Here is a 16,264-nt window from a genome sequence, read left to right as displayed (position 1 = left end):
GTTACCACCACTCAGTGTCATTTCCTGACGGCTGTCCAGCAGGGGGTTTAGGTGGTAGTGCAAGGAAGTACTGAGATAGAGGTGGGGAAGACTGATGTCTGGAGACAAACCCGAAATGAGATGAGGATTGAAAAATCATCTTTATTACTCTTGAAAGGGAGTTGGGAGTCTCCAGCTTCTCCTTCCCCCAGCACAACTGTAGCTCTCACCATATCCATCTGGGGCACAGATGAAGCCACAGGTCAGTTACTGGACAGCTCACAGGCCTCTGGTGGGAGGAGGGAGAAAAGAAGAGAATGGAAAGGAAGGAACTCCAGGGAAAAAAGCAAGGTTGGTGATGGTGGGGTAGAGGAGAATGAATTTCTGCTCTTCCCCACATCAAAGAAGGGGTCTCTGAGGTCTTTTTCCCCATGTCTGACCCCCCCCCCCCCCCGCTCCTTTTATCCACCACAAACTCAGGAACCTCTCTTTTGAGTAGCCCAGAGCCCATCCTGGCTCCCTCAGGTGACATCACAGCTGTTGGCCACATCCTCTGGTGCCATCACAGCCTATGACACAAATGGAGGTGTCAGCACAGCCACTCTAATAATGTCAGCCTTTGGCCTGCCCTCCAGTGACATCACTTGAGTCCCTTTCATCCAGCATCTGCAGAAGACTTGGTGAGTCCTAGTCCTCTTCTGTGGGACTTTACCCCCTTACCTTGATTCCTGGGAGTCCGTAAGAAGGCCTTAAAGTCCAGGCAGGAGGTCAGGGACTGGAACTCCTCCACGCATGTCTCATGAGGGTGTGGTGAGCGATCTGGAAGAGCAGGGCAGGGGCAGGGCCAGGCCCATCAAAGTCCCAGCTTCTCAGCACTGCCCTGGTGAGGGGAAGCACCCAGTCCTTCCTGGGATGATTTCATAAGGCCCAGAGTGAGAGGCTCTTCCGCCCTCCTGTGTTTCTCTCCAACCCTTCCTGTCTGGCATCCCCACTCACTGTAGAGGAGGAAGCGCTGGTAACCGTGGCCTGACTCTTTCAGCATGATTCCACCGGGGCATGAGCTAGAGAAGAGCATGGTCCTCATGTCAGGGCGGCCTGTTGGGGGGAAAGTGTGAGGACAGAGATGCAAAACCAAGCAAGCCCAGGGGACATGGGGAGAGTGAAGGCTGGAGTACACCAACCTTCAGTTCTGAGATCTGTGCTCCCCTCAGTCAAGTGGTAGATCCATTTCCGGGGCACACAGTGTCCATTTTTCCTGCAGAAGCGGTGGCAAAGACAAAAGACAGTGACCTCCCAGCCACACAGTACCAGCCTCTATTTATCCCATCTTATTTCTCTCTGAAGTTTCAAACTACCAAGGGATGGTTGGGTAGGCTCATCTCTTTTCAGAGGGAAACTAACAGAATTGTTGAACTTAGTGGGCCAAAAACAGTGGATATCCCAAAGAGCCTAGCTCTTGGTGGGTGGGTGCTCATATTTTGGGCAGAGACTGCACCTCCTGGTACCCCTGCCTCATCACTCACATGCGGATGGTAGCACGAAGCTGGAGCTGCATGGGGGCAGAGCCTGTAGCCATGTTGAAGACAATGTTGTCTACAGGGTCAAAAGTCACCAACTCCTCCTTGGTGGGAGCTGCCCCTGCGATGAAGTACCACCTGCCCAGGTGTGGCTCTGGGAACTGCAGAGAATGAGGGGATCAGAAGAGGGTGGGTCCCCACCACAGGGCCCATTCAACCTCTTCATCTTTACTCTTAAGACAGCAAGACTTAGAGGAGTGGCGTGGCAGCTGCTTTGTTCTGACTAGGGGTGGGTTATGACATGGAGTCATTAAGCAATTTTTCCTTTGTAGCCCTCTCAATCAACCTGAGCAACCACCCAGCCCCCAATTCTACCGTGTTTCCACATTGATGGCCACAGTACTGTTTTTTTTTTTTTCACTTGTTCTTGCATTCATTATCACGATACTCAATGGCCTTTCTCCCTTTCGTTCCCAGCATGGCTTCTGGTCATCCAAGGCCACCCACTCAAGTCCCTCAGAGCTCCCACCATCAGCGTTCCCCATTCTCAGTCCATACCTCTTTCCCATCCACTCCCTGAGTTGTCAGTTGACTGTACTCAGGGCACTGGTAGATGGAGTTAAGGAGAATACCAAAGAGATGGAGCAGAGCTGCCCATACTTGGTGGAACATCTTCAGGTAGCAGGGAGCTGGTGCTCTTCGTGAAGTGGCTGGTGCCTTAACTGCTCTCCCCCCACCCTCTTGTTACTTAGTCCACTCTGCTTCCAGCCCCCTTGCCTTGACCCTTGACCCTTTCACCTGCTAATGAGTAACTTCAACCTTGTTTTCCAACCCAATCATAGATTACTTACAGTGTTCAGGCCTTCCTCCCCCTCTTCTAAATGCCATCACTCCATAATACACCCTGGCATGTCCAGAATCTCTTATGAATTAATGGGAGCTGAGCCCTCCAGGTAGAAGCCTGTGGCCCTTCAACCTGTATCCGAGCTGGGTATCTGCTCAGTTGTATAGCACTGAAAAGAGGCAGACTGATTCTTTCATTCATTCACTTAGCAGACAGTTGTGAGGCCCAGCTGTGTGCCAGCTAAGCCCCTAGGGACACAAAAATGAATGACAGTCCCTGGCCTTGAGAGCAGTAAAAAGAAAACTAGCTGAGTAAACAAAACAAATCATTGCAGTACACAGCCTGGTAAGTTCTTTAAAACAGGTATGAACCAGGTGCTGGGGCCTAGTGGATGGGAGGCCTTCTTTCTGAAGTAACTGGGGAAACAGTATATACACCCCTGAGAAAAGTTCACTCACTTAACGTTTATCATTAGAAGAGACTACATGATGTTAAGGGTTAGAAGATACTGGTTATTAGGCAGAGTGGGTGCAAACCCTAACTCCACTATGTATTAGATCTTGCAGTTTTATTAATCTCAGTGCCTTTTTTTTTTCATTTTCGTTTCATTGATGACCAAATCGTCAATCTCACAGGATTAAACGAGATTATGCACATAAAGCCCTTGGCAAGGGCCTGCCTATTGTTAAATCCGAAGGAAATATTTGCTCTAATTAATGTTTGTAAAGGCACTTATAGTTTCTGGTTGGCTCCAGGTTCTCAAATAGCAAGAAAATAGTTGTCAAGAAGCAGTCATTTGATAGTGCCAAGGGGGTGGGGCAGTTAATGCAATGAAAGATGGGGCTTCCTAATAGATTATGTATAAACCACAGACTGCCAATTTGTTCTGAGTGGTAGGGTTTGTTATGGGATTGTGATTTAGTTAAAAGAAAATTTGGGTAACGGGTATACCAGGGCTCATTATAACATCTGGGAGTAATGTTTGCCTTTTTTTTTTTTTTTAAATGTTTGCCATTTCTTATAGTAAGAAGCAAATATATATAAAATACAGTAATTTATTGGGGCAGTAAAGTAGACGTGCTTGACCCGGGGTCTGGTAGGCCTGGGTTTGTCGGTTCTGCCTTAGTTTTGCCTAAGTGTACTCACCTATAAAATGGACCTAATGACCATCTCCGGTATTGAAAGGCTTTTAAACAGGACAGTACGCAAAGCCCTGAGTATATTCCTGTTACAAACCAAGTGCTCGCTAAACAATTATTTATTAGGGCTCTTATGAAACAGTACTGGGAATCGAGTAGGAACGACAGGCCCACAAAGGCCGTGGGCCCGGGAGGGAGGCAGGCAGGCCTACCCGAGGCCGAGGTTGGGGGCTCAGGCGGTGAGCACTGCCCAGTCCGCCGGGGGACCCCGGCCTGCGGAAGCCCTTCGGTGGCCCCTTCAGTGCTCCAGGGCCGGAATCCTGTGTTTCGGCCCAGTCCAACTCCACTCCTTTCCAATTCCCAAACTCGGAGGCGCCTTTTCTGAGGAGAGTCCTGAGAAGCAGTGAATCCGTAGTTGCTCCACAACATGGCGTGTCCACGGCCGCACGCTGCCACCGAGGAACATGGCGCCCGCGTCCAGCCAAACGCCCACCACGCAGCGCCGAGGTCGGCCCCAACCACGCGGCGGCACGCCCCGGCTGCTCGCGAACCACCTCCAACTGCCTAGAGAAAGGAGGACTTCCGGAGGCGCTGAAGACAGAATTTTAGGAGGCCAGCGCAGTGCCGCCTCAAATTCTCGGCCGGCCAAGACTTTAACAGAGATTCACGAGGCATAATCCCCAGTCGCCAAACCGCTAGGGGCACACAACTGTCCCAAGCGTCTTGAAACATAGTCTCTCACCTGGTAATTATTTTCAGGCATTTAAAGTAGCCACCTCAACCACCTACCGCTCAAGCGCGTACACAGACAAGAACAACGTTAGCGGGGGGGTTGGGCGGTGCCTAAAGGTGTACGTACGCATGCGTAGTGCGACGCGCGCAGGCGCAGTACGGTCCCCCGGGCGACGGTGGCGGTGGCTCCTCGGGGTGTTCGGCTCCCTCCCATCCAGGCCGGCCCCGGCCCGTCTGGCCCCAAGGAACTCACTGTTTGGGGCCGCGAACTTCCTCATCGTTCCCAACAAAAGTAAAACTTCGGGACCTGGGGGGAGCCGGAAGTACCGCCTTGCGATCCCCAAATACTATCGGGGAAACGGAAGTGACCATCGGTGGCAAGTTGGGGGAGACCGGAAGTGACGGTACCGTGGGGAAGTCGGGGGCGGAGCCCGGGGTGGTGGTGTGGGTTGCGGTGGGGCTTGTGTGTATGTGTGTGTGCGGTGTGTGTTGATCGCGCCGCTCTACTGGAGCATCGAGGGCAGGCGGAAGAGGGGGGCAGTCAGCTAGCCAATCTGGCCCCCCGTGCGTGGCCGTCATTTCGGGTCTGTCGTGATTTAGGCGGGTTCGGTGGGCGTGGCGTGGCGCGCGTGCGCGAAACCACTGTCTCCGCAAAATCTGGCGCGACTCCCCCCCTCCCCCGCTCGCGTGTGCTCCCCGGGGTTTGCCGACCTTTGGGGCCTTTGTCGTATCGCGACTGGTGATGACACGAGTCTCCTGCTTCCTACTTTGCCGGCTTCCCAGTTGACTGACCCTCCCTTATTGTGATTGGCATTGCGGAGCCCCTCCCATCTGCCCGTCCTCCAGCTCCCTGTGCCGTCGATCTCCTGCCCTTTGTGTTTCTCTCCTGGTGCCTCGGAATCCGAAGGGGAATGGGGGCGGGTGTGAGTGTGTAGGCTCGTGCGGGAGAAACTCTTCAGGTATTAGGGCGGAGACTCAAGCCGGTGAGGCTTCCGGGTATATAAAATCAGCTCTGGGCGACAGGAGGCTTCCCTCCCTCTATTCTTTAGAGATCTATCTGCGATGGAGCCCACTGATAGTACCAGTACCACTTCCAGTATGGAGGAGCCTGACAGCCTGGAGGTGCTGGTGAAGACCTTGGACTCTCAGACTCGGACATTTATTGTGGGGGCCCAGGTGAGACCCCAGTACTTTTGGAAGACACCCATTAACTCTTTCTGTTGTAGGTCTGTTATCCTGAGAGAACCGAATTTCTTTGGTCCTTAAATCTTACTTCATTGGTTCCTTTGTTCACGTTCTAGATAGGACATTTTCTGGTGTTTGTTGTTGAGGGAGAAGGAATGGATTCTGTCGAATGAGGCAGATTTTGTTCTGCCTTTTCCCACCTTGAAAGAATTCAGTGCAGAGGGAAATACGGAGGGAGAAATATGTATGCCAGCATCATGAGTGAACCCCAGCCCAAGAGGACAGACATGGCTCCTGCCTTTGGGAAGGGAAACAGAACAGAGATCCAAAACTCGAGTCTTAAAAATTGGTCAGGTCTGTTTTATGTCTTTAAAGGCTAGAAGTCAGAGCCTATAATGCAGGTAGAACTCTAACACACTGCTGAGCGGAATCACTAGTGTGTGTGGCATAATTTGAATCTTTTGTTTTTAGCGCCACAGACATGGCTGGTTATGCCATTAATTCCTGTGATATTTTGAGACAAAATCATGAGGGGTTGGTCCATAGCTTTTAAAATATATAGAAAAAATCATATAGGTCTTTGTGATTAGATGTATGTAAAAACTGGTGCTTCCCAAGAATCACTACTACAGTTAGGAAAGTGTTTGCTCTTTTCTTTCTGCTCTGTTGAACCTTCCTTTCTTGATTTTCTACTCCCGCTTCCTTATCATTGCATTTGTCTTTGAGATTGCAGAGTTGTATCATTTTGTGTTTGGGGAGGGGTCATTGGTATCTGTAGACACATTCCTTTGGGAGCGGGGAGAGAAGGGTATGTCACTCAGTATTTCTGTTTCTCAGCCACATAATTTTCTCTGGGCACATAATCTGAACTTTGTTAATGTTTATTGTCTGTTTTGACAGGTGTTAAAATGTCTTAGTTTGGGGCTTTGCATGATAATTACCTCACAATCAAGACAAATGGGTAGCGATTTTATGGTTGAGTGGTTTTTACCCCTCACTCCCAAAAGTCACTTGTTCCCCTTCTGTACTTCTCTTTCCTCCAATCGCTGCTAGTTTTTTGTCTCTTTTTCCTTGTAGATGAATGTAAAGGAGTTTAAAGAGCACATTGCTGCCTCTGTTAGTATTCCCTCTGAGAAACAACGGCTCATTTATCAGGGACGAGTTCTGCAGGATGATAAGAAGCTCCAGGAATACAGTAAGAGTTTGGGGGAGGCAGTTCAGAGGTTGTTGAGGCAGCTGTCTAGAGAGATGAGTTGAGGCATTGGTCTTACCTGATTATATAATGCTTTGGTGTGTGTGTGTGTGTGTGTGTGTGTGTGTGTGTTTTTCCTGCAGATGTTGGGGGAAAGGTTATTCACCTGGTGGAACGGGCTCCTCCTCAGACTCCGCTCCCTTCTGGGGCATCTTCTGGGATAGGATCTGCCTCAGCCACTCATGGTGGAGGACCCCCGCCTGGTACTCGGGGGTCTGGGGCCTCTGTTCATGACCGGAATGCCAACAGCTATGTCATGGTTGGAACCTTTAACCTTCCTGTAAGCTTGTGTTCCACATAGTACAGCTTTTGTGGGGAGGGGTGGTTTGGTTGTGGTAATAGCAGAGAGCTCATAAGAAAGGTGTCTTGGTCTTTAGGTTGGGTTTCCAGGGTCCTGCGGTCTGATACAGCCTCAGTCTTTGAGAAAAAGGGTGGGGCTCCAGAGAATGAGTTGGAGGTGTGGGGGCCTTAGTATTTGGCTTCTCCCAGAGCAACTTCCCTTACCCTTTTCCCAGAGTGACGGCTCTGCTGTGGATGTTCACATCAACATGGAACAGGCCCCGATTCAGGTATCACGGGCCTGGGAGGGTCAGGGAAGGGGATCTGGGAGAAGGAGGCCATAAGGTGGGGTGGACCTGGTGAGGAGCCCACTCGGCCCTGGTTCAGTGGGTGGTAGAGTGCATGGCTTCATCTCAGACGTACCCTGATTGTACTTCTTTTACCGTAGAGTGAGCCCGAGTACGGCTGGTGATGGCTCAACACATGATCAGGGATATACAAACCTTACTATCCCGGATGGAGGTCAGTGGGCAAGGCTGGCTAGGGTCTGTCCGTTTCTTCATTCTCTCTTAATGGTTTTGTGTCCACCTGGTGGCGAAGGCATGACTGGCCATATCAGCTGGATTCTTCCTGCCTAATCTGGTCTCTTCAGTCTTCACTCTTTGGGGTGAAAAAGTATCTTTGTTGGGCTATCTTGTTCCTGCCAATCCTCTGGGTGCCTGGTATCTGGGAAGTTTATTTCACATTGGTCAGATAACTATCATGGCATCTTTTCTCAATTATAGTTTCTTAATTAGCATATTTGAGCTGAGATGGCCCAATTCCATTCGTTTGTGTTGTGATTGTAGCTTGTGACATTTTTTACTCTTCTTGTGGAAGCTTAGGGAACCACAATTCTTCTATTTTGTTAGTAACCCTTAAGTATTACAGCTATTTATTATGTGTCTTGTTAAAAGTTTTGCAGTGGTTGCTAGGGAGTCAGACCAGTGCAAAGCCCTGCCTTCAGGGAGCCTAGTTAGAGTTCCTTCTCCACTCGTTCTGTGTTGACCTGAGTAATCTGCAGCAGTCTCCTCTTCCTCTGGTATCCTGAATCTCTCCACTTCAGTGTCGAGGGGCACCCCAAGCACAGCATAGTCAGCCGCCCCCCCAGACGCCAGCTGTGGCCCCGGAGCCAGTAGCCTTGAGCTCTCAAACATCAGAAGCAGTTGAGAGTGAAGTGCCTCCTCGGGAGCCTATGGAGGCAGAAGAAGTGGAGGAGCGTGCCTCAGCCCAGAGCCCGGAACTCACCCCTTCTGGCCCAGCCCCAGTGGGCCCAACACCTGCCCCAGAGACAAATGCACCCAAGTGAGAACCAGAGGGACCCTCTGGGAGAGTGGTTGGGAGTCCTAAGTGAAGTGTGAGAACCAGGAAGGGTATGATAGGAGAAGAGAATTGCTGGGCAGTCTTACCTGTGGGGTTAGCATGGCAGGGCAGAGAGAGTTCCGGACCAGCTGAATGAGGTTGGGGGTGGCAGTTGAGCCAGAAGCTCTTCTCTCTGGGCTGAGGAAATACAGATGCTGTTTCCTGAGCCCGATCAAGGTTCTCTCCCCTGTGTTCACATAGATTATGTTCTTTTCTGAGAGTTAAGTTTCTTGCCATCGTAGGGATGGGATTATGCGGCAAGAAAGACAGACGCAATTATTTTTCTTCTTGTCTTCCCGTGGGTGCAGGTGAAGGATAGATGTTCTGCTAGTGCTAGAAGGGATGGGGCCAGAGGTCTGGGAGGCTGCAGAGGGACAGGGCAGGTGTAGCCTGTCAGCTTGGAGGTTGGGGATCTAAGGAAAGCCTCGGCTCACTGCCTCTTGGGGTTGCCCACAGCCATCCTTCCCCTGCGGAGTATGTCGAAGTGCTTCAGGAGCTACAGCGGCTTGAGAGCCGCCTTCAGCCCTTCTTGCAGCGCTACTACGAGGTTCTGGGTACTGCTGCCACCACGGACTACAACAATAACGTGAGTGCCACCCACCCCCTCACCCCCAGTTGTGTCCCACATGGAACAGGCAGAAATACATCTAACCCTTTCTTCCAAAAAAATACTGTCTGCAACAAAACAGTTCTACAGACTTGTGAGTAAATGACGTGTTCTCTTGTATAGGGAAGGTGATGATCTTTGCGTAAATCTACTGTTTCTGTCTCTTGATTCCTCGATTCAATTACTCAGGAAGCTTAGGTAGAGTGAGGGAGGTTAGTAGATGATGCTGTACTGATTTTCTGTAAGGCCTGTTGTAATAGGGAACTTTCTGCATATTTGATATAGAAGTTATTTGCCGAGACCGGTCTACCTGGAAGCTTCCAAAGCTATAGCTGAAGGTATAGAGATAGAGAGTATGGGGCTTTTCAAGGGTGTTACCTACTTTTGTCGTCAAGGTTTATTGCAACCTAATATGTCTTGCTTTCCTGTCCTCGGCCCTGGGGGTTACAGCAAGAGGGCCGGGAAGAGGACCAGCGCTTGATCAACTTGGTGGGGGAGAGTCTGCGGCTGCTGGGTAACACTTTCGTGGCGCTGTCTGACCTGCGCTGCAATCTGGCCTGTGCGCCCCCACGACACCTGCATGTGGTCCGGCCCATGTCTCACTACACTACCCCCATGGTGCTTCAGCAAGCAGCCATTCCCATCCAGGTGGGTCCAGGGAGCCTTGGAGAGATGGCGAATGACCCAGAGTAGCTGTCAGGCTTGAATTTAGAAGGGGTAGAGACCTCGGAAACACAAAGTGGTGGAGAACGGGGAGACTGCAGCAGTATACCTCGGGATGCTCTGGGTTAAGCTCTTGTTTTACTTATTTCTGCCTCCTGCATCTGTCTCTTCCAGATCAATGTGGGAACCACTGTGACCATGACGGGGAATGGGACTCGGCCCCCCCCAACTGCCAATGCGGAGGCAGCTCCCCCTGGTCCTGGGCAGGCCTCGTCCCTGGCTCCCACTTCTACCACTGTCGAGTCTTCAACCGAGGGGGCTCCCCCGCCAGGGCCAGCTCCCCCCCAACCACCAGTCACCCGAGGGTCATCCGAATTTCCCACCAGAGCGTGGAACCCGTGGTCATGATGCACATGAATATCCAAGGTGAATGAGGGTTGGTTGTCGGTAGAGAAGAGCAGCATGATGTGGGAGGTGGGTTGGCACAGAGATGTGAGAGAGCGAGGGTGGGGATGGAGCAGAGGAACCAGGACAGAAGCTTGAGTGCACATGTGCAGGGAAGGGCAGGAGGGACTGCTTGTCCCTGCAGGTTTGTTTGCGTGGCGAAGGGAGTGCTTCCTCCCTTCTAGGTGGAGGGAAAAGCAGGCTTTCTCATGGGGCCAGCAGGGGCCAGCAGGATGCTGGTCACAGGAGGATGTGGTTAAGCCTTGGCGCCGCCTGCCTCAGGGCCACTCTCTCTGTCTCCCTGCCCAGATTCTGGCACACAGCCTGGTGGAGTTCCGAGTGCTCCCACTGGCCCCCTAGGACCCCCTGGTCATGGCCAGACCCTGGGTAAGAGTGAGGGTATCAGAGCAGGCCGAGCTCTGGGTAGAGAAGGGGTAGGGCCGACTGGGTGGGTTGAAGGGGGTCCAGGTTCAAGGTTACATCAGACCCGCCCCCCAGGCTCCACCCTCATCCAGCTGCCCTCCCTGCCCCCTGAGTTCATGCACGCCGTCGCCCACCAGATCACTCATCAGGCCATGGTGGCAGCTGTTGCCTCCGCGGCCGCAGGTAATAACCTGGAAGGGGAAGCTTGGGAGGTGGGGCACAGTCCATGGTGGCGGGTGCTGTCGGCTAGCAGGCCAGGGCCCGGCCCTCAGCCCTCTTCGGTCTCCCCTCTGCCACCCACAGGACAGCAGGTGCCAGGCTTCCCCACGGCTCCGACCCGGGTGGTGATTGCCCGGCCCACCCCTCCACAGGCTCGGCCTTCCCATCCTGGGGGGCCCCCCGTCTCGGGTACTCTAGTGAGTAAGGATGGAGGAGCTCTCGTTGGGAGGAGTCTGGGGAAAGAATCCTCGTGGGGAATGGGCAGGGCAGGACTGAAAGCCGTTTCTGTCTCCCTCCAGCAGGGTGCCGGGCTAGGTACCAATGCTTCTCTGGCCCAGATGGTGAGCGGCCTTGTGGGGCAGCTTCTGATGCAGCCTGTTCTGGTGGGTGAGTCCTTGTTCTGGCCCGTCTCAACCTGAAGGGATGTCCACCACCCTGGAGGCTGGTGCTCCTCAGTCTCCTGACGAGCGCTTCCCAGTTTTCTCCAGAGATCCTTTTTCCTTGCCTTCCTGCTGACAAGACCAGAATGAGATGCTGTGGTGTCTCGTTTCTCTACAGAGTTCAGCTTTTCTCTTTTGGTCTCTCCAGCTCAGGGGACCCCAGGAATGGCTCCACCTCCAGCCCCTGCCACTGCTTCAGCTAGTGCCGGCACTACCAACACCGCTACCACAGCTGGCCCTGCTCCCGGGGGGCCTGCCCAGCCTCCTCCCCCTCAGCCCTCGGCCGCCGACCTGCAGTTCTCTCAGCTCCTGGGGAACTTGCTGGGGCCAGCAGGGCCTGGGGCTGGCGGGCCTGGCATGGCTTCTCCCACCATCACCGTGGCCATGCCCGGCGTCCCCGCCTTTCTACAGGGCATGACTGACTTTCTGCAGGTGAGTGGCTGGCTTGCTCTTTGGCTCCCCCCCACACCTGCTGGCCCAGCCAGGTGCTGGTGCCTTGTTTCTGTGATGTTGCTGCTGGGCTACGGCCCCTGGTGGCCTGTCGATGGGAGGGAGCCCTGGGACTTCATTGATTCCGATTCCCCACCTATCCCCATTTGGGAGAAGCAGCAGCTGAGGCTATGAGGGCATAGTACCTGGCATTGCTGCTTTGTAACCTAATGCGTTCAGGGGGAGAGGGGCTGGAGCCCCACCTAAGTCTGCTGCTGTGTCACCACATGTGTTCATTTTGCTCCAGGGAGGAAAGAGCACAGTGGGGCTCTCCTGTTGGGCTTCTCTCAGCCTGTGCCCTTCTGGTGTCTCGTCCCCGTTTTCACCTTGTCTTCTGTTGTGTGTTCTCTGTTTGCCAGGCAGCACAGACAGCCCCTCCACCGCCGCCGCCGCCGCCCCCACCCCCAGCGCCAGAGCAGCAGACTGTGCCCCCACCAGGGTCCCCTTCTGGTGGCACAGGGAGTCCTGGAGGCCTGGGTCTTGAGAGCCTTTCACCGGAGTTTTTTACATCCGTGGTGCAGGGTGTGCTGAACTCCCTGCTGGGCTCCCTAGGGGCGCGGGCCGGCAGCAGTGAGAGCATCGCTGCTTTCATCCAGCGCCTCAGCGGATCCAGTAACATCTTCGAGCCTGGGGCAGATGGGGCCCTTGGTGAGCCATCGAGGGTGCCTTGGTCTTCTCCAGGGAGGGGAGATTGATGACCTTTGTCAAGGAGTGTTGCTGGAGCTGGATGAGGTCGATGGGTTGGTGGTGCGCGGGCAGGGGGTAAAGGCCACTGCTGACTTCGGCCTCTGTCCCTAGGATTCTTCGGGGCCCTGCTTTCTCTTTTGTGCCAGAACTTTTCCATGGTGGACGTGGTGATGCTTCTTCACGGCCATTTCCAGCCACTGCAGCGGCTCCAGCCCCAGCTGCGGTCCTTTTTCCACCAGCACTACCTGGGTGGCCAAGAGCCCACACCCGGTAACATACGGGTAAATGAAGGCCGGGGGCCGCCACATGCTCCTCTTCAGCTTCTCTTTCTTGACTCCACTCCGTCATCTAAAGCGCCGATCGCTCCAGTCTGAGCCCTGCACTTACTGGAGGTGGAGGGGAGGGCATGTCTCAAAGGCCAGGGTGGGGGATCTGAACTCCTGCTGTTTCCTCCTTAGACGGCGACCCACACATTGATCACGGGGCTGGAAGAATACGTGCGGGAGAGTTTCGTGAGTTCCTCATCTCCCGGGGGGCCAGGGTAGCTGCCGTTCCTCCCACCGCCTCGGAGCTAATGTAGTCTTCCAGGCTCCCTGATTTGGGGGTCTCCGTGTGTCTTGGTTTTCAGTCTTTGGTGCAGGTTCAGCCTGGCGTGGACATCATCCGGACCAACCTGGAGTTTCTCCAGGAGCAGTTCAACAGCATTGCTGCTCACGTGCTGCACTGCACAGGTGAGGGCGGCCAGGCGCACAGGGCCGGGGGTGCGAGGCGCGGGGTGCCAACTGCCAGCATCCTCACCCCTTGTCTTGTCCACAGACAGCGGATTTGGGGCCCGTTTGTTGGAGTTGTGTAACCAGGGCCTGTTTGAGTGCCTGGCCCTCAACCTGCACTGCTTGGGGGGCCAGCAGATGGAACTTGCTGCTGTCATCAATGGCCGGATAGTAAGCACCGCACAGCCCCCGGGCCTTTGTTCTCTCTGCTGTCCTGCAGTTCTTGTTTTGTCTTCTCCAAATTGCTGTCCTTTACCTTTGATACTTTTCAAAAGCTGGTTGAGGGTGTTGTGTTCCAAGGCTGCTTTCTGCCCTCAGCGTCGCATGTCTCGTGGGGTGAACCCATCCCTGGTGAGCTGGCTGACTACTATGATGGGGCTGAGGCTTCAGGTGGTTCTAGAGCACATGCCTGTGGGCCCCGATGCCATCCTCAGATACGTCCGCAGGGTCGGCGACCCACCCCAGGTAAGGGCCTGGATGGGCAGTGCGGTCAGGGGACTTGCAGGGACGGAGAGGCTTGAGAAGGCCTTTTTTGCTCTTCTGCTTCTTTGTCCGATTTCCTAGCCACTTCCTGAGGAGCCGATGGAAGTTCAGGGATCAGAGAGGACTTCCCCTGAGCCTCAGGTACCAGGGAGAGGTTGAGGGGCCAGATAAGGTGGCGGGGAGGGCTGAGGGTGGAAGGGCTGGAGGCTGGGGATGCTGAAGCCCACGTTTTCCCGCTCCAACTTGCAGCGGGAGAATGCCTCCCCGGCCCCAGGAACAACGGCCGAAGAGGCCATGTCTCGAGGGCCCCCTCCTGCACCTGAGGGCGGCAGCAGCGGCTCTCATGAAGAGCAGGATGGAGCTGCAGCTGAGACTGAGCCTTGGGCAGCTGCCGTCCCCCCAGTAAGTGTCAGGAGGAGAGCTGGAGCACCAGGGGTAGCTGGACGTGGCGCCAGCTCCTAGTCCTCTTTCCCTCCACAGGAGTGGGTCCCGATTATCCAGCAGGACATTCAGAGCCAGCGGAAAGTGAAGCCGCAGCCCCCCTTGAGCGATGCCTACCTCAGTGGTATGCCTGCCAAGAGACGCAAGGTTGGTCTGCCTCTTCCCTGAGGATCTCGTTTCATCCAGTTCCCCCCCGGGGTGGTTAGAATCAGACTAGTTAGAGCTGGAAGGACTTCTTCCTACTTTTGTCCTATCACTTATGGGGTGAGGAAACCTTCCTGGGACTTGATTTGCTCGTGGTGGTTGCGGCACACCCTCAGGCTAGCATATGCCAGCAGTGTGGTCATCCCTCAACAGCCTGACTCCCCTGTGTGGCGAGGGCCTGCTTCCTCACAGGCGGCTTCCTCTCACTGACTAGCCGAGTGCCGATGGCTCCACTTACCCTGTCCTTCTTGTATTGAAGAGTGAGTCCAGGATGTGCAAGTGTCGTGTTTTGGTCAGAGCCAGATAAAATTAGGGAGGTGTTTTTGCCGTCAGAACCACTCGTGAACTAGTTCCCTTCTCTCCACTAGCTTAGAAACTCAGTGGTTGGCTCCTGGAAAGGGTGAGCTGGGTGGTTGGCACTGGATCTGACGTCGATCCTCTTTTCCCTCCCGACCCCCTGTCCCCCAGACGATGCAGGGTGAGGGCCCCCAGCTGCTTCTCTCAGAGGCCGTGAGCCGGGCAGCTAAGGCAGCCGGAGCTCGGCCCCTGACGAGCCCCGAGAGCCTGAGCCGGGACCTGGAGGCACCAGAGGTTCAGGAGAGCTACAGGCAGCAGGTGCCCCCACCTTGAAGCAGAATAGGGATGGTGTAGTGGGAGGGGTCGGGCCAGGGCCTCTCTTTTCTGATTTCTTCAGAGACTAACTGGTCAGTCTGGGGCTACTATGTGATACTTTGAAGTTTTCCCGTAGTGGCATCTGGGAAGGCTCAGTGATGCCGTATTCGGCTTCTGACAGCGTGGCTGGTGGGAAGCGCTAGCTCCTAGGGGATGGCCTCACGTGCTTGCTGGGATCCTAGGGCCCTGGCCGGTGCCCCTCCAACCTGCTTGTTCTCTCTCTCTAGCTCCGGGCTGATATACAGAAGCGACTGCAGGAAGACCCCAACTACAGCCCCCAGCGCTTCCCTAATGCCCACCGGGCCTTCACTGATGATCCCTAGCTGTTTGCTCTTTGGCTCTCCCTCATCAGGGGACCATTTCCCCCATCTTCCTTCACAGTATTTAAGGAATAAAAGTCAGATTTTCCTGGCTCTTTTGTCTCGGAGTTTTCCTAAGTAATCTAAATACTTGTCTTCTCTAAGCTTGTCTAAAATGAATAATAGTCCCTAGAAACCCAGCTGTGTAAGACCGCTGTCAACCTTGCCGAGTAAGGAGCTGCACGCTACCACATATTCATTGCTCATGTAGCACAATGCTGACAAGCAGCCCAGCCCAGTGGTTTTCAGAACACACTTTCATGCAAAAGCATTTTACATGTAAATGAAATGGAGTTCAGAGATGGACAAAAGTGGTTTCAGTGAAAAACGATTTCTAAGCAGCTGCAAACTTCACACACTCTTAGCATGACTTGCAGTGACTGGTAGAACTCTGCTGCAGCCACAGCAGCTTTAAAGGCACGTCCTCATTTGCAGCTGGAACAAAACCATGGAGGCTGCAAATTCTTTGCTGCTCCCTCCTGAGACACACGCCTGCTTGCAGTCCCGTTCCCGTTGGCTAGCTTAGTGCTGGGCTGAGACTGTGTGGCAAAAGCCACACTAAGGCCAGGTCATATGCTTCACAGCTTCCGCTGGGACCTCTTGGAACACTAACTCAGGGACGTAGCAGGCCCTGGGACTTTTTTTTTTTTTTTTAAAGATTTTATTTATTCATGAGAGACACAGAGAGCGAGGCAGTGACACAGGCAGAGGGAGAAGCAGACTCCATGCCGGGAGCCCGATGCGGGACTCGATCCTGGGACTCCAGGATCATGCCCTGGGCCAAAGGCAGGCATTAAACCACTGAGCCACCCAGGGATCTCCGGGACTCTACCACCTTGCTGGACAAACCAGACACTGGTTGACAATCCAGTGGGATTTTTTTCTACCCTTGAGATAAACACCAGAGCCCCAGACACACGACGGTAGACCTGTGGCACCAGCCTAGCCACCAGCTGCAGACTGGTAGCCAGCAGACCTCACTCAATGGTATAAGAATCATTCACCAGTGAAGGCCAGCTCTACTTCCCAGCCTGT

General features: G+C 53.9%; 2 protein-coding genes across 4 annotated transcripts; one reads left to right on the top strand and one right to left on the bottom strand.

Annotated features, from left to right (window-relative positions):
• Positions 1–121: 121 nt before the first annotated feature.
• Positions 122–4,469, bottom strand: APOM (apolipoprotein M). 3 transcript variants are annotated; one of them, XM_055329917.1, is made up of 6 exons: positions 2,055–3,679; positions 1,503–1,657; positions 1,161–1,234; positions 976–1,074; positions 700–798; positions 122–268 (listed from the first exon to the last, which is right to left on the bottom strand). In XM_055329917.1, exons 1-6 carry the CDS (start codon positions 2,166–2,168, stop codon positions 243–245), a joined length of 567 nt encoding a protein of 188 aa, XP_055185892.1. In that variant the 5' UTR covers positions 2,169–3,679; the 3' UTR covers positions 122–242. The 3 variants fall into 3 exon arrangements, with proteins under 3 accessions (XP_055185892.1, XP_055185893.1, XP_055185891.1); XM_055329918.1 differs by lacking the exons at positions 122–268; positions 2,055–3,679 and adding exons at positions 443–548; positions 4,339–4,469; XM_055329916.1 differs by lacking the exon at positions 122–268 and adding an exon at positions 446–548 and having other exon boundaries at positions 2,055–3,680.
• BAG6 (BAG cochaperone 6) lies at positions 4,463–15,283 on the top strand. Its single transcript, XM_055329919.1, is given in 27 exon segments — positions 4,463–4,615; positions 5,261–5,387; positions 6,474–6,591; positions 6,732–6,928; positions 7,164–7,236; positions 7,382–7,449; positions 8,033–8,271; positions 8,785–8,914; positions 9,386–9,583; positions 9,773–9,935; positions 9,938–10,024; positions 10,352–10,429; positions 10,541–10,648; positions 10,769–10,881; positions 10,984–11,071; positions 11,273–11,556; positions 11,973–12,261; positions 12,412–12,581; positions 12,759–12,812; positions 12,929–13,031; positions 13,117–13,241; positions 13,389–13,535; positions 13,635–13,694; positions 13,803–13,955; positions 14,034–14,141; positions 14,667–14,813; positions 15,098–15,283. Coding segments are annotated over 26 exon segments (3,510 nt in total). The 5' UTR covers positions 4,463–4,615; positions 5,261–5,273; the 3' UTR covers positions 15,194–15,283.
• Positions 15,284–16,264: the final 981 nt, after the last annotated feature.

The sequence above is a fragment of the Nyctereutes procyonoides genome, unplaced genomic scaffold (assembly GCF_905146905.1).
Source record: "Nyctereutes procyonoides isolate TBG_1078 unplaced genomic scaffold, NYPRO_anot_genome, whole genome shotgun sequence".
NCBI lineage: Eukaryota > Metazoa > Chordata > Mammalia > Carnivora > Canidae > Nyctereutes > Nyctereutes procyonoides.
This window is presented reverse-complemented; position numbering and strand designations above follow the sequence as displayed.